Genomic DNA, 21,574 nt, shown 5'->3' with positions numbered 1-21,574 from the left:
AGAACACAGTGTGGAATTACTGCTGTTGCTGCTACACACACACACACACCCCAGTTCAGGATTGCAGTCACACACACACACCCAGTTCAGGATTGCAGTCACACACACTCACACCCAGTTCAGGATTGCAGACACACACACACACACCCAGTTCAGGATTGCAGTCACACACACACACACACACACACCCAGTTCAGGATTGCAGACACACACACACACACCCAGTTCAGGACTGCAGACACACACACACACACCCAGTTCAGGATTGCAGTCACACACACACACACACACACACCCAGTTCAGGATTGCAGTGTACACACACACACACACACACACACACACACACACAGTTCAGGATTGCAGTGTACACACACACACACACACAGTTCAGGATTGCAGTGTACACACACACACACACACACAGTTCAGGATTGCAGACACACACACACACACACACACATCCAGTTCAGGACTGCACTGTACACACACACACACACACCCAGTTCAGGACTGCAGTGTACACACACACACACAGAGTTCAGGATTGCAATGTAAAGAACCCAGGTGGGATTCCCACCACGGAGGGACAGAAGCACCCCGGGAGAGTCCTAGACTAGACCGCCTCGCGCCTGCGCCACAGCGCGCGGTGGAGGACCGCCGCCAGGGGACGCCCCCGCGCGGCTCGGCCCCTCTGTCCCCTCCCCGGCCGCTCCCCGCCCCTCGCTCCCCCTGCGCGCAGAGAAGGCGGAAGTAGGGGTGTCCAGCTCTGGGGTTCGGGCTCCGGGCGCCCAGGGGACGCAGCAGTGGCGGCCTTGAAGTTAGAAGACTGGCTTTCCGGCCACTTCGGCGCGGAGCGCAGCGCCTTCCTCTCGTTGCGCCTTGGCCGACTGGAGTCGTTCGGCCGGGTGGAGTCGGCGGCCCAGCGAACCCGAACGGTGAGTCTTCTGACGGCTCCTGGAGGTCGCGGCCTCGCTCCCCACGAGCTGGGACGTCTCCGTCTCTCCTCTAGTTTCTCACGGGTTGGGGACGCCGCCCCTGACCTCTCGCTTCCCACGGGTTGGGGTCGCTGCCCCTGTCCCCTAGCTTCCCAAGGGCTGGGGACGCCGCCTCCTCTCCCCTGGGCTCCTACAGGTTGGGGACCCCGCCCCGTGTCCCCTCTGCTCGGCCGGCCTGCGGGGACCTCCCCCCGAGTCACTCCATCCCCCAGCGGGAGTCGCGCGCCAGCTTCCTCCCCCCGACCTGCCCCACTCCGCGCATTCCCTTCCCAGAAGTGGAAATCGTTTCCTGGATTTTCCCGTCGCTCCGATGTTACCAGCTTTAAAAAAAAAAAAAAAATCCCTATTAGGTTCGTAGCGACTCCCTCTGTCACTGTCATGGGAAAGCTATTTTGAGGCTCCCTGTTGAACTCGGTAGACTTCCCAGGCAGCAAGCTTTTTTTTTTTTTTTTTTTAAAGTTCAGCTGACACCACTGTTTCCTCCCCCGCGCCTGCACTTAGGAGTTCTAGCGATTGTTCCAGACGCTGGGTTGATAAAGCTGTTCCTAGTATTTGGCTTCGGGGGAACTCCGGCTGAGAGTTAGGACTGTCTTGAGTGAACAGAAAGTACCTACAAGTTTTAGCAGCTTGAACCTGTAATGTGTGCGTGTTTTCTCTGGTTTCTCGGGAGAGTAATTTACTAAATGTCTTGCTGTACACAGGCATACAAACAAGAAAAGCTTTCTGAGTGTTGACCTTGAGAATCTGGCCACAGGCGTTTTATCCATCCACTTGTGATTGCTAGGGAAGGGAGAAGGGGCTTTTCTGATCTTAAGGCTGGGGGTGGGGTGACGACGTTGTGGCCCCTTTCATGACTCAAGGAAGGACTGTGTCTCAGGCACTTGTTGCCTATGTGAAGGTCAGAGTTTCAACCTGCTGGCGCTGCATACAGCACAGTGTTTCAGAATTGTAACTTGAGGGCTTTTCTGTGACAGATTTGAATACCTGATAAATTTGTGGCCACTTAGATTTTGAAAGAAGTTGTTCAAATCTTTGCCTCCTGGAGGAGAACAAATAGTGCCTAGAAAGGGGAATGCCCCTCAAATTTGTGTTCAAGAATAAGGCATAGCAGTTGACTCTTTTGGCCAGCACTTCTTGGCCCTTGCAACACTTTTGCAGGTCTTTGCGATTTTAGGAATAGATTTTAAAGTTCTGGTAAATAGTTCTTGTTTCTAAGCTAATAGCAAATTAGAAGTGATTTCTTAGCGTTTTGTATTAACACAGTTTTACTTTATGTGAGTTACATGTTTAACTATGAACGAATTTCCGTTGACTTAAAATTGACCATTTCAAGATACAACATTGATTTCTTTAGCTTGGTGGGTTTCTCTTCCTAGCATCTGTAGATCTTACAGAAACAAATTTTTGTGCATCATCCTACTCCCCCTCCCACAAGATATTTAACATTATACTCTTTAGACTAATATATACACCCATGCTAATAGGGTAATGTAAGCTATGATTTCTTATAAGGCTATTTTCAATATTCATTTTGCAGTCAAAATAAGTTGCCAGTGGATACCTCCTACAGTATTTAATTAATGCAGTGCTTACTAGGTTCACAAAGAGGGAATTAGTCATGAAACTCTTAACCTATTAAGGAACCATGAACTTTGTCCTGTCTCTTCTATTAATTCACGTAGAAAGCCACATGAATTCTAAACGTTAGAATAGAAAATAGGCTGTAAGAAATCTTTATTTGCAAGTAAGAATATCTGTTAACTCTATTTTAACTTACGAAAAGCCAAGCCTACCTCTGTAGCATCTCATGAAGTGGATACCTGAGGCACCATGTGAGGTTAAAAAAAAAAACAACCCTAATAGAAGATAATATTTTCTACTTGATTACCAGGTCATCTTTCCTTCACTTCTGTAGCTGACTCTAAGCACTATTTTTTAATTGGTGTTAATTAAAACAGTTACTCATTGTAGTTAGGAAAATGGTTTTCATTTAAGTCATCACAATCCCGAAAAGCAAAGGGAAAAATTGTTTTAACTTGCTAGAAAGAGTAAACCTGAAAATACTGAATGGCACTCAAAATACTGCTTTAGCTTAATTTTCCCTTTGCAGTATAGTTACATGGGACTATATCCTGTAGACACAGTGACTACCTAAAAAAGTTTATTTGAAAGGTGTAAAGCTTCTGTATTATGTCTTAAAAGCTTTAAAAGTAGTGGCAATTAGATTTTTAAGACATGCTCACTTTCATGTCTTAACACTGCATTCCTGCAGTGGAATTCCTTTTAAGGAATTGTGACTGACTGGACAAATTTTCTTAGTAACATATTTGCTATAAAAGGTCTCTTTCAACCTAAAGACCTTCAAGTTTTTTGAACTGGACAGCAAGAGAGCAGTATATCGACTATCGAATAAACTAAATTTTAACTGGACATTCGGGCAGAAAAAGTAGGCTTGGCTCAGTGACTTTTGCTTTTGTCTTCTGGCTAGCACTTTGATATATGCTGTATAACCAAACAAACATTAATTTCTCAACAGTGATTTTACTTTAAAAAAATGAATAAAGTTTCAAAAAGTAACTATACCTGGAATTATCAAAGGTATATAAAATGTGTTCTCTCATACTTAATCTACTCTTGGGAGTGGGAATTAGAAAGCCTTTGATATTGTGTATCAAAATGTAGCTCATGTTGGATAACCAGCATCGTCTATGTGAAATCATAAAAAGTTATATACCTGAGCTAATAATTCTACTTCTAAGAAATTTATCTAAAGTAGTAATTAAACACAGAAGTGTGTGTGTGTGTGTGTGTGTGTGTGTGTGTGTGTGTGTGTGTGTGTGTGTGTGTGTGTGTGTGTGTGTGTGTGTGTGTGTGTGTGTGTGTGTGTGTGTGTGTGTGTGTGTGTGTGTGTGTGTGTGTGTGTGTGTGTGTGTGTGTGTGTGTGTGTGTGTGTGTGTGTTTAGTCGCTAAGTCGTGTCCAACTCTTGAGACCCCCATGGACTGTAGCCTGCCAGGCTTCTCTGTTCATGGGATTCTCCAGGGAAGAATACTGCAGTGGGTTGCCATTTCCTTCTCCAACAAAAGTGTATATGAGGAAATAAAAAAACAAAGGATATAAACCCTAGTATAGCATCACAGTGTCATCTGTCCTCAGATTTGGAGGGTGTAACGGGGGCCTTTTACCCCCTCCTGGAGCACAGGTGTAAAGACTAATTGTGTTCATTTCCATTATGTTGCTGTTCCTTTCTTCTCATCTACTTGTACAGCCTTCCCTGGGAATCTGCATTACCTATAACAAGGCTTCTTGAACTGTTTTTAACTCTTTGAAAATATTATATCAAAACTAAAAAATGAAACAAAGCACCAGCCTTTCTTTACTGATTTTTTGGAATTCTATCAACCCAACCTAATAACACTGGACAGCTCATGTCTAATAGAAGCTGTTGTCAGCATCTTAGTCTAGTGTCATAAAATAATTGGAAAGAGTTTTAATACAGCTTGATAGACAAAGTTGTCAAAATATAGACAACTCTAGGCTAGTACACATTGCGTAGGCTCTGGGGTCAGGTAGTCTTGAGTGCTGATCCTAACTGTTTCTTATTAGTTGGTTAATCCTTGGCAAGTTCCTTAGCCTTTTAAAGATTCAGAGTTTTCCCTTTGACAAGGGGGAAGGGGGAACAATGAAACTGTTAAATAAAATAACTCTTATGGAACCACACAAGATAACTCATTTTACTTCCAAGCACAGTTCTTAGTGTTTTGCACATATTAATACACTTAATCGTATTCTGAGGTGGATTCTTTTGTTATCCCCATTTACATATGAGGAAACTGAAGCGCAGAAAGGTTATGCAATTTGCCCGGGGCCTACACCAAATAATGGAGACAGAAGTTAAACTTGCTTCATCCAATTCTAGCACCTAAGCTCTTCACCACCTCATGGTATTGCCCCTCTAGCCAGAATAGTGCCTCATCCTTTGTGGGTGCTCATCAAATGGTTCTCAGGATTTCTGAGAAGGAAAAAAAAAGATCTCTATCATGGTAAAAAGATTGAAGATTACTGTCTTAATCCACTGTTTGTCATGGTGGCAGACAGGATTTTTATATAGAAATGAGATGAGCTGGGGATACATTGTCTACAACCTTGGCTGGAGAGTTACATTCTGTTTTCCAGAACTCTGGTTGATACTTGAACAACACAGGTTTGAACTGCATGAATCCACTTATAGGTGGATTTTTTCCCCAATAAATATTACAGCATTATGTCATCAGAGGTTGGTTGAATAAGTGGGTATAGACACAGACCATAAAGTTGTATGTGGATTTTTACCTGCGTGGGGGTCAGCACCTCTAACCCCCATGTTGTTCAAGGGTCAGCTGTATATTTGGCACATAGAGGGAGAATTTTCCTTGGGTGTAATTATCTACAAAAGGGACCTGGTTAATTAGGCTGTGAATTGCTTTTAGACCTTAACTTGTTAACTTGTAAATTCCAGTAATGGTTTGAATTTGAAAGCATCCTACCTACCCATGAAAGCTGTAGTTTTCCATGGGCAAACAAAACCTCATTTGTTTTTCCAGTCATTAATAATGAAACACAGTCACTTGACTGAGGGCACGAGGACGTACAAACACGCTTTTTCGATTCTGTTCTTACAGCGTGATAGAAATTGCCACACTGAACGTTTGCAGGTACTGTTGACCCCTTGAACAACACAAGTTTGAACTGCACAGGTCCACTTATATGCAGATTTGTTTGTTTGTTTTTTTAGTACAGGATCTGTGGTTGTTGACTTCAAGAATGTGGAACTCTGAGAACGCAGTGCCAACTTGGATTTTTTTGTCGTGTGGGGGTTGGCACCCCTTACACCAAGTTGTTCACGGGTCAGCTGTACTCAGTAGAATTTTAGGTCTAGAGGAGGAAGCTGAGATCCAGATGGTCACATTGCCCTAAATCACAGATCTAATAGTTTCTCATGATCCTCTGATCCCTTGTGCACTGGTCTTCTTTGCACTGCCTGCCCGTTATACTGTTCCCTTCAGCTCTGAATACTTGAAGGAACTTCAGCAGCATAATTAAGTTCATATCAGCTGCTTAATGAACACCTGATAGGTGAAAGAGCTCGTGCTAAGTACTGAGGAAACAAAAATTCTTGAAACTCCAGTCGTAGAAAACAGACATTTAAACAGATAATTATGCTAATTATTACAACTGAGGTATTTTTCTTCTGTTAACCTTATATTCCAGCTTTCTACTAGCTCACGAATTCCTTAACTTGTAAAATAGTACTTTTATGAAGCAAAGCTAAAAAAAACTTCGAAAGTTTTCTGTAAATGATGTTAGTATAGCTGATGTATTTATATCCACTACAAGGTGGCTTGCATAGCTAGTTATGGTATAAACGTGTGTGTGTGAATGTATGTTAAGGCATTTTTTTCCCTTGCTGTGTCTGCAGGGCAGTTGATGATCACGTTACTATGAGTCTGCTACACTGTGAAAACAGCTGCGGATCCCTCCAGTCCGAGAGCGACTGCTGCGCCGCCATGGCGGCCAGCTCCTGTGGGACTGCAGCAAAGGACGACAGTGCGAGTGGGACGGCCAGCACGGCGACTCTCTCCAGCTCTTTCATGGAAGAGATCCAGGGGTATGACGTGGAATTTGACCCACCCCTGGAAAGCAAGTACGAGTGCCCCATTTGCTTGATGGCCTTGCGGGAAGCGGTGCAGACACCTTGCGGCCACAGGTTCTGCAAAGCCTGCATCATCAAATCTATAAGGTACGTGAGCATAAAGAAGGAACCAAATGCTGTAACAACCAAAGGGAACGTTATTACACAGAATAATCTTATACATAAAAAGCTGCCTCAGGGAAAAGAACAGTGGACAGAAAATGGAGAAATTTACCTTCTTATTCCAATTCTTACTGTAGCATGAAAGGTAATTACTATCTCCTTCCCTCTTTGACTCTTAGATAAATAAACAATTAGTAGCTCCTTCTACTTAAAGCAGTTGTATTACAGACTGGAGTGTGTCTTGAAGGTTTAAGAAAAGAATATAAAAAGTACCTTAAATGATGATGCAGCTAGAATATGATCATGTTGACTGTACAAATAATGCCGATTCTGTAAGTAATCATTATTCTCATTTTAGCCACATTACATTTTTGTCTGCTACCTGAAGCCTATGGACCACTGTAAAATAACCAATATTTTTGAGGTATTGATTGATGGGGCTTCCCTGGTGGCTCAGTGATAAAGAATTCACATGCCAATGCAGGGGGCTTCCCTTGTGGCTCAGCTGGTAAAGAATCCGCCTGCAATGCGTGAGACCTGGGTTCGATCCCTGGGTTGGGAAGATCCCCTGGAGAAGGGAAAGGTTACCCACTCCACTATTCTGACCTGGAGATTTCCATGGACTGTATAGTCCATGGGGTCACAAAGAGTCAGATATGACTGAGCGACTTCCACTTTCATTTAAGGTATTGATCGACAGGGCTTCCCTGGTGGCTCTGTGATAAAGAATCTGAATGCCGATGCAGGAGACTTGAGTTTGATCCCGAAAACGAGAAGATCCCCAGAGAAAGAAATGGCAACCCAGTCCAGTATTCTTGCTTGGGAAATCCCATGGACAGAGGAGGCTGGCAGGCTACAGTCCATGGGGTTTGCAAAGAGTCGGATGTGACTTTGCGACTAAACATTGATTGATGGCTCTGCCAGAATTCAGTATCTTCTCACTGCCTCCACTGCTACCACCCTGTTCTGAATCCCCATCAGTTCTCTCGCAGGCTGCCCTCCTTCTACCCTTGCCTTCTTCCAGGCTGTTCTCAATATAGCAGCCGGAATGAACCTGGTAAGGTAAGCAAGATGATGTTTTCTCTGCTCCAAACATTGCAGCAGGTCATCTGGCCGTGCACGCCAAAACCCTTGTAAGACCTCATATAATGGATCCACACATTTTCTGTTGTCGTTGTTCAGGCACTAAGTCATATCTGACCACCTTTCTTTAGACTCCCGTTCCCTCCACCTGTTCACTCTTTGCTGTTCCTTGAATTTGCCAAGTATGCTCTTGCCTTGTGTAGTTGGCTCTAGCTGTTCTCTCTGCATCTTATTTCAGCTAAGTGCTTAGCCATTGTGCTGTATTACTCTCTCAATACAATTCAAATCTCACCTTCTTGTAGGTACCCTGGCCTCCCTGTTTATCCACAGCATGCCTTCCCCCTCATCTCCCCGCACTCCCTTTCTCCCTTAAGTACTTTTTTTCTTCAGCACTTTTCATCTTTCAAAATAGACATAATTTGTGTGCTTATTGTCTGCTTGCCCCCCTGGAAGATAGGCTCCTTGAGAGCAGGGATTGAGAACTTGATTGCTTGATATTTCCTAAGTGCCGATACATAGTAGGTGTTCAGTAAATCATGATTGCTTCAACTGAATGAAAGTATATGGGATTTCCGCAAAGGAATAAAATTCATCTCCTAAGAAATAGAGATATTTTGCTATTATTCAAAAGTAGATGGGAACATTTTTAGGAGTTCTATACAGGACCAAAAAATGGAAGAAGTAGAGGAATTTTAGGTTCTTCAACTAATAAACATATATTTATATTGGTGAAATCATTTTTAAGTAGGTTATCTGGCCATTCACTCATCTTGTACGTTTTTCTTTTGACTTTTAAATAAATTATTTTTTTCTTGTGGCATCCCTTGTCTATTTTGGTGTCAGGGTAATGCTCGCCTCATAAAAGGAGTTTGGAAATATTCTTTCCTCTTCTGTTTTTTTTTTTTTTTTGGAAGAGTTTGAAAAGGATTGGTATTCTCCTTTAAATGTTTGATGGCATTCACTAGTAAAACCATCTGCTTCTAGACTTTTGTTTGTTGGAAGGTTTTTGATTACTGATTCACTCTCCTTACTGGTAATCTAGTCTGTTCACATTTTTTGTTTCTTTATGATTCAGTCTTGTAGGTTGTATGTTTCTTGGAATTTATCCATTTTCTTTTAGGTTGTCAAATTTGTCGCCATATGCTTGTTGACATGAGCTCTTTTCATCTGTGGTATCAGTTGTAATGTCTCCTCTTTCATTCTGATTTTATTTATTTGAATCCTCTTTTTTTTTTCTCTTGTGAGTCTAGCTAGACTTTTCTATAAAATTTGAATTTGTGGTAACCCCATCCTTACTTGGGAATTGGCTTAATTTAAATTACAAGGGGGCATGTGTCTGACTTCAGTTTTGGAGAAAAATTTGTTACCCAGTGGTGAATTGCCAGTATCTTTTTAGGGTTGGTTTTCTTACCCTCTACTCTAACAGCAATTTGAGCCACATGGTTCTTAGTTGTGGAAGAATGTCCTGGGTGTTGTAGGATGCTTAACTGCATCCTTGACCTCTGCTCATTGGGTGGTGAAAATAGGCCCACTTCTGCAGTTGTGAGACCCAGAGCATCTCCAGACATTGCCAGATGTCCCCTGGGGCTCAGAGTTGCCCCAGCTGAGACCACTGGTTTAGGGTATACGTGATAGTGTTAAAGGCTTACCTTTTTTTTTTCTGTTTATAATGATTTTTAATTTATATTATATTTAGGTTGAAACAAGACCACATTATGAATTGTTGCTTTTTCTGTAGGTGAAAGTGTACAGTGTTTTACCGAGTGTCACCCATGCCCAGGAAGGTAACTAATCTTTAGCAGCTTTTTAATAGCAAGATATTCATGAAAGTAATGGAACAGTGGTCTGAAAAGGAAGTAAAACCCACAAAAGGAAGTCGAGGCCTTTTTCCTTTTTTTTCTATCTCCTTCTAAATTAGAAATGACCACTAACTTTGACTTTAATGTTCTTAAAGGAGCGGCTTGGGAATTTCTCGTCAGTATAATCATTCAGAGAATCAAAACACATCTCAATCCAATTCCATATTCTTTTGGAGTGATTTCTTATGCAGTGGATAATGGTTTCCAGTTCACTTTGAAAGATTCTTCATACTTTCTCTTCAATACCCAATCATCTAGGTTTGGGGAACATATTTCAGTAAATTTGTTTATGTCCCTGCTTCTCAAAAAAATATTTGACAGTATAATAATAACATCATGCAATCTGAGAGAGGCCCCCGTAAACATGGACTGTGTCACTCACCATTTCTAGTTCTGAGACGTTTGACAGCACAGCTTATTTTCAGCACCTTTACCTGCCACAGGAACCACCATTGTTGCTTTACACATAGAAAGTGCACAACCAGTGTCTTGAGTGATGGACGCTCTGTAGCCTCCCTGACCTGCCACATTTTGTGAGTGAAGATTGAAACATCCCCAAAAGTGAAAGGGGCATGACAGACAGCCAAGCTTTTGGGGGATAGTTTTTCCCATCATTGGGCAGAATAAACCATGCGGAAGCAGGACGTAGAGGTCCTTTTAACTCCCAACTGCATTGTACCCATGACATAAAGATAAACCGTTTCTGTCCATGAGCCAGTGTTGATGACTTTTCAGAGTAAACCTTAAAAATGTGGCCTCACGGGGTTACTGCTAATGAGTTTAATTTTTACTTATGACTAATAACTGTAGGCATGTTATTAGTGTATTCTGAGCAGCATATATTTAGTTACATCTCCCTAGTATGTTAAATAGCTGCTGTCAGAACACAGGCAAGACTGGTTCATAAACTATCCATAAAAGGACAGTTTATTTTGGTGATACTATACAATATAATGCATTTATTTTCTATAGGAAATAATAAATAAAGAATTTATATATGGTGTATTATTGTTTTGTATTTTCTAAGGTGAATGTTTGTTTTAAATCTACTAAATAATGTATTTGTTTCTTTTAGGGATGCAGGTCACAAATGTCCAGTGGACAATGAAATACTGCTGGAAAATCAACTATTTCCTGACAATTTTGCAAAACGAGAGATTCTTTCTCTGATGGTGAAATGTCCCAATGAAGGTTGTTTGCAAAAGATGGAACTGAGGCATCTTGAGGTATTAAAGTAATTTTCTAGCCATGTGCGTTTATGCAAGAAGTTCCTGGAGAACAGGGACTTTGCTTTGTCCATCTGGATATTGCCACTGCTTAGCATATAGTGATTAGCTAGTAAATTCTTGCTGAATTAATACCAACCCTTTCATTATTGAGTATAAATATAAGTAGAAGCCAGAAATTTCTTTTTCCGTCTACTCTGGCTTTACACCCTGTGATGGTAAAAAATAAATCAGTATTATCCTAAAAGTTTTTTGGGTGAACTTTATCTGCAATGAAACTGAAGAGCATTTGAAATGTGTCACGTTTTAATCCCATAGCTTCATTTCTCTCATTTTGAAATAAGCAACAAGCCCCAAGTAGTCATCATCTTAGCACCCTCATCATACTTTTTTCTCTGGTTTTCTAAATTATTCATTTTATTTTGAACTAAATGGAGTTCTCCTATAGCTTGAGATGAACTGAAGCCACTAGATAAAAGAATTTGTTTTTAAGTTAATCAATCCTTAGTGTGGTGGTTTTTATGAGAAGTTAAATATTGCTTAAGTTCCATTTGAAATTAAGCATTTAAAATATACGTGTAACTTACCCCCTTTACTTAGCTCCTTTTGAAGGAGTGGCCTTTTGGACACGGCACTAAATTGATAATGAGAAAATCTGCTTGTTTCCAACCCTCTTCACTAATTAGATAAATGAACCTGAAAACAAGTCCTTTGTATGAACTTTCAATTCATAACCATTATTTGAAAAAAAATCCATTAAGCCTTCATATTGTGTTTCTGTGGTGTATACTACACAAAGTAGGTTCAGTAGCCAATTTTATAGAAGAGAACAGTATATTCTTAGACTAGATAACATTTAGGAAATTCTTCAAGGATTGGCAAATACTGCTTATTTATTTTTCTTCGTAGGATCATCAAGCAAACTGTGAGTTTGCTCTTATGAGTTGTCCCCAATGCCAGCGTCCCTTCCAGAAATGCCACCTTAATATTCATATTCTCAAAGAGTGTCCAAGGAGACAGGTTCCTTGTGAAAACTGTGCTGTATCAATGGCATTTGAAGATAAAGAGGTGTGTACTAAGTTGGATTTGTTGATTTGACTACTGTTTTATTTTGTTTAATGTATAGTGGAAGGAGTTAGCGGAGATGAAGATGTTAATCTAGTCCTGAGTCTGTGTTATCAATTGTGAGAGGACTGATTTTTAAGAAAGTAAGTTAAGTAAACCATTTTAGTAAATGAATGTAGGGTTTATATTTTCGCCTCTTTCTTAGAAAGCATTATTTCTGCTACTTAACCACTGTAGAAGATGTACAAGTAACAAAATCTTCTAGGAAAGTATGTGCTGATCTGTTTCCCTATATGAATTTTTAATAACCAGGTTTGGATTAGAGACAAATAAAATAATTGTTGTATAAGACTTACATTTTTCTCTTTAAAAAAGAGAATGAGTTGTTAAAACTTCGAGGAGATTAAATTAAATCCCACAAAGTACGCTTCTTTGGTGATAATTCTTGAGCTGTACACATACAATGAATTCGCTTTTCTGTACTTATGTTATACGTGTATTAAAACATTTATTTTTTAAAAGAAACTCCATGGCACCTGACAGCATCATGATGATAGAACATTTTTTCCATTTATAGAGAGATAAAGTGATTTTATATTAATATTATCGATGGGAAGGCCAGCATAGAGATCCTAGATCCTGGATCCCCATCCTATGTCCTTTTTACTAAAATAATGTATATACGATTTAGTTCTTTTTACTATTAAGATACTTCCTTAGACTTTATTTCTCGCAGATTCATCTTGGTAATATCCCTACTTATGAGCTCAAGCGTATTATGCTTATTAAGTTGATTAATTATTCAAAAAGTGTCAGCTAACTTGCTAAAAACAGTGAAGTCTGAGGCATAATTACAGCAAATTGGTGTCTTCTTAAACTTCAGTAAAAATGGGCCTAACCAGCAGGGTTAGTTATTTCTTAAATTTATTGTATTCTAGAAAACAAGGTTCATTTTTCTGGGGCATCTGAGGACCTAGGCCGCCTGACCCAATCATGCTTCTGTTCTTTACCCTCCTGATAAGAGTGCTAATTAAATCATCTTGCTGCTGCTGGAAATTTTTGAAAAGGTGTCTTTGGAGAATTATAGTATTGATGATTGATGTCCAGATAGTCATAGATGCTCTACAGCTTTTAATCAGGTTTTTAAAAAATGATTTAAAAGATTCTCTTTTGCATCCTGTTATATCCTTTCAAAGAGCTGGAGGGTGAGATGAATCTCATTTCTTCACTGGTGAAGGGAGAGAAAATAACCATTATAGATTATTCTCACATTTTTATTTTACACACACCAGTGTCCCTAATTTATTCCTAGTGAAAAATATTGCTTTTTATAAAAATAGGTTGTTTTTACCTTTTCAGATTTTCTCACATTTTTTCTTTATTTCCAATAAAATTTAGATTCATGAGCAGAACTGTCCTTTGGCAAATGTCATCTGTGAATACTGCAATACCATGCTCATCAGAGAACAGGTATAGTGATTCTCTTTCATAACCAGTATTTCCATAAATAGATTAAAGAAATGAATTAGGTCTTTAATTGAAAATTTAAATCAGTGAGGCAAAATGAATGCAGAAGAAGAATTAAAACTATGTGAGTTTTAAATGCAAATCAAAGTCACAATCAGTTGTCCCCTCACACCAGTCAGAATGACTGTCATTTAAAAGTCTACAAATAATAAATTCTGGAGAGGGTGTGGGGAAAAAGGAACCCTCCTACACTGTTGGTGAGAAGGTAATTTGGTGCAGCCACTGTGGAAAACAGTATGGAGGTTCCTTAAAAAAATAAAAATAGAACTACCATATGATCTAGTAATCCTACTCACAGGCATATATCCCCCCAAAGATGAAAGTCTTAATTTAAAAAGGTACGTGGGGAATTCCTGGCAGCCCAGTGGTTAGGACTCCTCACTTTCACTGCCAAGGGTCCGGATTCGCTTCTTGACTGGGGGAACTAAGATCCCGCAAGCCACACAGTGTAGCACAAAAAAAAGGAAAGATTCATGCACCCCAGTGTTCATAGCTACATGATTTACAATAGGCAAGACTTGGAAACAAACTTAAATGCCCGTCAACAGATGATTGGTTTAAGAAAATGTGGTACATATATATATAGGCATTAGACTATTACTCAGTCCATGGGGTCGCAAATAGTCAGACACGACTGAGCGAGTGAACCCCGACAACAGCAGCCGTAGAAAGAATGGAGTACTGCCGTTTGCAGCAGCATGGGTGCACCTAGGGAATATCACACCAAGCGAAGTAAGTCAGACAGAGAAAGACAAATGTTGTACGTTACCACTTACATAAGGAATCCAAGAAATAATGCACGTGAATCTGTGTACAAAAAAATTGACCCAGAGATAAAAAACAAACTTAGGGTTACTAAAGAAGAAAAAGAAGTGGGGAAAGATAAATTAGGTGTATTGAATTAACAGATACAAACTACTGTATATCAAATAGATAAGCAACAAGGATATACATAGCACAGTGGGAAACTATATTCAGTATCTTGTAGCAACCTATAATGGAAAGTAATCCGAAAAATATAAATATATATGTAACCGAATCACTTTGCTATATACTTGAAACTAATACAATATTGTAAATCCACTATATTTCAATTTTTTAGAAAACTGAGTTTTTTCAGATATATTGATATGATACTTTCAGAAAGAACAAAGTACTCAGTCATAAGTACTTAAAATTCCTAAATCATTAACATAATATCTGTGTTTATGTATATTCATAAAAGTTCCAAACAAAGCCAAGTAGTTTTTAGATAAAAATAATGAAAAATGCCCATTTAAAGAACAAAAACTTTAAAAGAAATACATCTTTAGATTGTGAAATAAGGATCTTAGGTATCCAGAAACCAGTTGAGAAAGAGAGAAGAAATGAAATGGAAGGAAACAAGTCTGTAGCAGAACATTATTTATCACCGTGGCCCCTGAGGCGTTTTGGGAGATTTCCAGGATCTGTGGCCCCTCTGTTTGTTTGTCTGTAGACCCCTGATAAGGCATCATCAGAAGTAGTTATAATAGAAAACTATTCATTTTTATTATTAATAGAGAAAGGAAAATTCCATCTGGTTGCTATCTTCTGACATTTGGAGAGTTTACCCACAGAATATGAATATTAGTCACTAAATATTTATACACCCATGAAATCTACAAACCCAGAGATCATAATTGATTACCTTACTAAGTAGGAAAAGCAAAGCCTGTCCCTCGACTAAATTTTTCCATTCATCTGTTAACAGAGTCCTTTCATTTTTTTCCAACAGGGCCTTAATTTGAAGGTGTTAAACTTCTTTTTGCTTATGAACTCGCACCTACCTGGTTTTTCTTTTTTGCCTTGTTTTGATGTTTAAAGGAAAGCACATGTAAAACCTAGCAGAAGTAAAACTTAATGTAGGAAAAAACCCTAGGTTTAGAGTCAGAAAAACCTAGATTTTGACCCTGACTGTGCCATTGTCTTGCCTGCTGATCTCTAATGAGAAAGTTGACATTCTAAATTAGGGATTAGTAAACCAGCCCACCAGCCAAATCTGACTGCCACCTGCTTTTTTAAAATCATTGAAACACAGCCCTGCCCATGCATTTATGTCTTGTATATGGCTGGTTTTGTACCACAGTGGTAGAGTTGAGTGCTTGTACAGAGTTCATGGGGCTTCCTAGATGAAGCTAGTGGTAAAGAACTTGCCTCCCAATACGGGAGGCATACGAGACCTGGGTTCGATCCTTGGGTCAGAAAGATCCCTGGAGGAGGGCATGACAACCCACTCCAGAGTCTTACCTGGAGAACTGCACGGACAGAGGAGCCTGGCGGGCCGTGATCCATAGGGTCGCACAGAGTCAGACACAACTGAAGCGGCTTAGCACACATGCATATGACAGACTCCATAGGGCTTACAGGACTGAAAATAGTTACCCCATGACCCTTCAGAAGCGATTCTGCTGACCACTGTTACAGAGTATGTGAGATGAAGGGTTGGAATAAATGATCTCTGAGGTTTCCGAAGGGTCATATAGGTTGCCATTTCCTCCTCCAGTTCAAGTTGCCTAGTCATCATTATTTTCATTGGAGGCTTAGTTACATATTTGGTCATTGCAAGAAACAACAATCTTGTAAAACAGACAACTACAAATAGCGGTATTACTAAAGTCATAAGTGAGAATTAAGCCAAAAACTTCCATTTGGTGCAGCCCGGTATATTCTTCAGAGAAGGCAATGGCACCCCACTCCAGTACTCTTGCCTGGAAAATCCCATGGACGGAGGAGCCTGGTAGGCTACAGTCCATGGGGTCGCTAAGAGTCGGACACGACTGAGCGACTTCACTTTCACTTTTCCCTTTCATGCATTGGAGAAGGAAATGGCAACCCACTCCAGTATTCTTGCCTGGAGAATCCCAGGGACGGCGGAGCCTGGTGAGCTGCCATCTATAGGGTCACACAGAGTCGGACACGACTGAAGCGACTTAGCAGTATATTCTTAGGTCATCTGAGATTATAGCTAAAGTAAATGTTTAGAGGAAATTTAGTACCACTTTCAAAAACCATAATTCTGCATAATGAATCTAACCTTAAAGAATGTTTTTTTGGAGTTCCCAAATTAAAAGCTGAGACTTTCTTTAAAACTTAGTGCTTAAAGTGTCTTCTAACATCTGAGTCTCCCCATTGTAGTCAGAGTATGCGCAGGTTAACAGAAGATAAGAAGCTGTGAAAGGTGGTTGGTCCTGAGGGAAGTACAGGGTGCAGTCTGTGGCTCTAACGAACACAGTTTACTGGTCCCTCATCACGGGCCTGAGAGCTGGACCATAAAGAAGGCTGAGTGCCAAAAAATTGATGCTTTTGAACTCTGCTGTTGGAGAAGACTCTTGAGAGTCCCTTGGACTGGAAGGAGATCAAGCCAGTCAGTCCTAAAGGAAATCAACCATGAATATTCATTGGAAGGACTGATGCTGAAGCTGAAGCTCCAATACTTTGGCCACCTGATGTGAAGAGCTGACTCATTAGAAGAGACCCTGATGCTGGGAAAGATTGAAGGCGGGAGGAGAAGGGGACGACAGAGTATGAGATGGTTGGATGGGATCAGTGACTCAATAGACATGAGTTTGAGCAAACTCTGGGAAATAGTGAAGGACAGAGAAGCCTGGTGTGCTCCAGTCCATGGGGTCGCAAAGAGTCAGACATGAGTGAGTGACTGAACTGAACTGAACTGAATCAGTGGCATGGACCTCAGTGAGAGTTCTAGTTGCATTCTAGCACATCAGAAGGTGCTTTTTCTTTAAAATGCCGCTAGAGGGTGCCAGTTCCCCAACAATAGGAATAAACTCATGTTCTTGAAATGAATTTTGAGTGATTTGGGGGCACAGTATGAGATGTTGATATTTCCTTTCTCTGTGACTTTTGGAAGTAAATATCATTTTAATCTTTGTGGGCTATCTTGTTTCTGTTTCAACTGTTCAGCTCAGCCATTGTAACAAAAGCAGCCATAGACAATATAATTTTGTTTAGATGAAGTGTTATTCTTTATTTTGAGTATGATCTTGTCAAACTAGAATATGAAATGCAGGGGAAAACATTTTTCAGCCTTTTTTTTTGGTTTTCAGATGCCCAATCACTATGATCTAGACTGTCCTACAGCCCCAGTTCCATGCACATTCAGTGCTTTTGGTTGCCATGAAAAGGTACGTTTTATTTAATTTTTTTAATTCTCAAATTTAGATCAAGAAAAGTAAGTCGTATAGTGTGGTAGAGGGTAACAGTGGAATTGGAGATGGCTGACACATTGTTTATGTGGTCTTTAGCTCCAAAGAGAAATTGGGACTCAGAATATTGATTTGGGGAAGTAGTTGGTGATGACAGTGGGAGGTGTGATTGGGATTTCATGGAGCGTACTGGAAAGAGAAGTAGACCAGGAAAGGAGCCATGAATGAACAGTCTCAGATGCTGGTGAAACAGGCAAGGAGTAGGTAGTGTTATGATCTCCGACAGGAGTTTCAAGACTTAGCGATCAGTTTTGTCAGATACCTGAGAGACAGCAGGGTTTATGGTAAGGCAGTCTTTCTGGAGAGTGTGAGTACACTTTGGCTTTTCTGCTGTGCCTTTATATCTGAATTTTTTTTTACAGTAAGTATGCATTTAATAATTTTAAAAAATTAAATGAGCAAATGATGTATAGTGTGATTACACTTGGTGGGGATCCTGTATTGCTTGTGTGCATAGAGAGAAAGACTTAACAGGAAATGTAGCAAAATGTTCACGGTAGGTGAGACAACAGGTAGCTTATTTTCTTTTTGATCATCTACACTTTTCTTTCTATAATGTACCTGAATTACTCTCACAATAGAATTGTTATATTATGTTTTTTTCATATCACAATTAGGCTATTCTTGATGACCGTAGAAAAGCAGGAAGACAGGGAAGATTCCACTTTGCAGTAGATTTGTAAAAATAAGTGCGGGGTTGGAGACAGTGCGAGTGGATGACTGTTGGTTATAAAAGGAAGAGGAAGAAAATGGTATTAGCTTGAGGGAGATACAAGATCAATAGAGGAGTTTACTCCCCCCTCCCCGACCCCAGTTTTTTTTTTAACAGGAAAGACTTTAATAAATATGAGCGGAAGGGTTAAGAGGAGAGAATGGTTGAAGATAAAGGAGAAAGGAGATGGCTAAGCAAAACCTCCTAAGGAGGTGAAAAGGGAGGGATGCCTCTTGGAGCCCAGGTGAGGCATTAATGTAGGACAAGAGGAGGGTCAGCTCTGAGTCCAAAGAGAAGGACGGGCATAGATCCTGATACTTTTACAGGTGGGAGGGAGGTTTGAGTGAAACCTGAACGAGTATTCCGCAGATAGCCTCCCAGTTTTTCAGGCAATGAAGAGGCAAGATCATTTCTCCGGATGGAGAATCTGATGCAGTCAAAGAAGGTTGTAGGGGATTGAGGAAAGTGATGATATGACTTCAGAACCTTTTATTTGACTTGGCTAGATCCCTTTCCTAGTCCTCAAATCTCTATTCCTAACCTGACGCCTGTGCTTGATTTTCAGATGCAGAGGAATCACTTGGCACGCCACCTGCAAGAGAATACCCAGTCGCATATGAGAATGATGGCCCAGGCTGTTGAGACTTTAAGCCTCCTGGTAGCTCCCGCACCTCAGTGTACCATGCCTCCGTACGACTCTGTCCCTCCCACCCGGCCTTCCTCTGGGCGTCACTCAGAAGTCCACAATTTCCAGGAAACCATTCAACAGTTAGAGGGTCGCCTTGTAAGACAAGACCATCAAATCCGGGAACTGACTGCAAAAATGGAAACCCAGAGCCTGTATGTAAGTGAGCTCAAGCGAACGATTCGAACCCTTGAGGACAAAGTTGCTGAGATAGAAGCACAGCAGTGCAATGGGATTTACATCTGGAAGATTGGCAACTTTGGGATGCACTTGAAATCTCAAGAAGAGGAGAAACCTGTTGTCATTCACAGCCCTGGATTCTACACAGGCAAACCTGGCTACAAACTGTGCATGCGCCTGCACCTGCAGCTGCCGAGCGCTCAGCGCTGTGCCAACTACATATCCCTCTTTGTCCACACGATGCAAGGGGAGTACGACAGCCACCTGCCTTGGCCCTTCCAGGGTACGATACGCCTTACGATCCTTGATCAGTCTGAAGCAGCTGTGAGGCAAAACCACGAAGAAATAATGGACGCCAAACCAGAGCTCCTGGCCTTTCAGAGACCCACCATCCCCCGGAACCCCAAGGGTTTTGGCTACGTGACTTTTATGCATCTGGAAGCCCTCAGACAAAGAACCTTCATCAAGGATGACACGTTATTAGTACGCTGTGAGGTCTCCACCCGCTTCGACATGGGCAGTCTTCGGAGGGAGGGTTTTCAGCCACGGAGTACTGACTCAGGGATGTAGCATCCCCTGATTTGTTCAAGAAACAACAGAAAAAACATCTGGAGCAAACTTACCCTGTTCTCAATAATAATGTACAAACAAACAAACAAAGAACAATGGGAAAGATATAATACCAATGAATTTTATTTGAGTTCCTACAGATTTCAGGGGATTTGAGCCATAATCTTTGGAAAGCTTAAGTTCTCATTCACCCTGGTTTCTCCCCCAAGGTGTTATTAAGGATATTCAGGGCCTAGTTTAAACCCTAAATATAACCTTACTTATTAAATGTGACTCTGTTGTCTGTTGAATAATTCTCCTTAAATTTGTTTCATTCTACCTTGCTTACTATTTCCTTTAGGCTACAAAGTAGCATTTCTCCAGAGTTAGAACTTGGAGAACCATGTGAAGACCAGCTGCTAGGTGTTAGGCTATAAATGTCTTTTTGTCTGTTCCAGGCAGAGTGAATTCCACAGCCCCTCCCATGTTCCCTGTTACCTAGTGCTCTAGAACAAGGAGCGCACACACATAATCACCAACGTAGAAAGTTTAAATGTCTCACCTAGTCAGCCAATATGGCAGCTCACTGGTGGTGAGAAAAGCTATTTGAGCCAGAAATTTTAAGCTATTTTGAACACCACTGTTCCTGTGATTGTTGTCCAAAAATAAGTACCTGTCAAGGTACATGTAAAAAAATGAAGTTGTTCTTGTTGCATAGGTAAAAGAAAGCCTGAAGAAAAGCTGCTATTTTTGATGACTTACTTTCTTCTTTGTGCAGCTTACCTGTTTTAGGTTTTTCTACAATAAACATGTCCTTTTCTCAGAGAAAAAAAGTTACATGTTGCCACAAAACATTCAACCCTAACAAAAAAGGAAATAATATTTAAAAACTTCCTGGTCCAATTTCTATTAAAAGCATGTCTGTGCATTAGGTACTGAGGTGAGTCATTTCCTGCTTTGGTTATGTTATTTTTTTCTATTAACTTGGGAGCCTTAAATCCAAACAAAAACAGGTTTTTACCTCACTTCAGCTTATGCTAGCTTCAGGTTTCCCTGAAGGAGTTGGATTAGATGTTTTTAAGGTCCATGCCAACCATAAAATTCTGTTTTAAGAAATGAAGTTCTAACCAGCAGAATGTTGACAATAATTACAAAAGGATTTTGCGAGTAGAAAAATTGGTTTATTTTTTGCTGAAGTAGTACTTCAATTTAGTATCAATTTAGGAACTCTTTTTAATTTGAACAATTTTTTAAAACTCCCAATATTTGGCATTTTGTAATAAACCTGCCACTTATTATATACTTGTCGTTCCTTGTGGACATGGAATGAGAGTAATGATCAGACTGTCTTTCCACATAGGAGCTTTTGTTGACTCCAACTCAGAATCAATTCTTAGCTGGAAAGTGGATCTCTTCCTTTCATTTTTCAATCCTCCAGTCCCACTCTGAAACATGCTGGTTTGGACCCAGCTGACCTACAAGTATCTGGGCTTTGTATCTGTTTTATTAACCTTTTAACATTAATTTTTGGACATTGTTAAAAATAATTTCTTTTCCCAGAGATATCCACCCCAGTGTTCAATGAGACTTGCTGCAGGTCGTACCCTTTATTATTGGAAAACAAGTCAGGATGCTGATTGGTAGTTCGGTGGTTTT

General features: G+C 40.5%; 1 protein-coding gene across 1 annotated transcript; it reads left to right on the top strand.

Moving 5' to 3' along the window:
• The first annotated feature begins 738 nt into the window (after nt 1–738).
• TRAF6 (TNF receptor associated factor 6) lies at nt 739–20,212 on the top strand. The gene is made up of 7 exons (XM_081544683.1): nt 739–936; nt 6,453–6,773; nt 10,806–10,956; nt 11,866–12,024; nt 13,420–13,491; nt 17,634–17,711; nt 19,070–20,212. The coding sequence occupies exons 2-7, from the start codon at nt 6,475–6,477 to the stop codon at nt 19,937–19,939; spliced, it is 1,629 nt and encodes a 542-aa protein (XP_081400809.1). The 5' UTR covers nt 739–936; nt 6,453–6,474; the 3' UTR covers nt 19,940–20,212.
• Nucleotides 20,213–21,574: the final 1,362 nt, after the last annotated feature.

The sequence above is a fragment of the Giraffa tippelskirchi genome, chromosome 11 (genome assembly GCF_054371585.1).
Source record: "Giraffa tippelskirchi isolate mGirTip1 chromosome 11, T2T-mGirTip1v1.2.pri, whole genome shotgun sequence".
In the NCBI taxonomy this organism is placed as follows: domain Eukaryota; kingdom Metazoa; phylum Chordata; class Mammalia; order Artiodactyla; family Giraffidae; genus Giraffa; species Giraffa tippelskirchi.
Note: the sequence above shows the minus strand (reverse complement) of the source record. Positions and strands in the feature narration are given on the sequence as shown.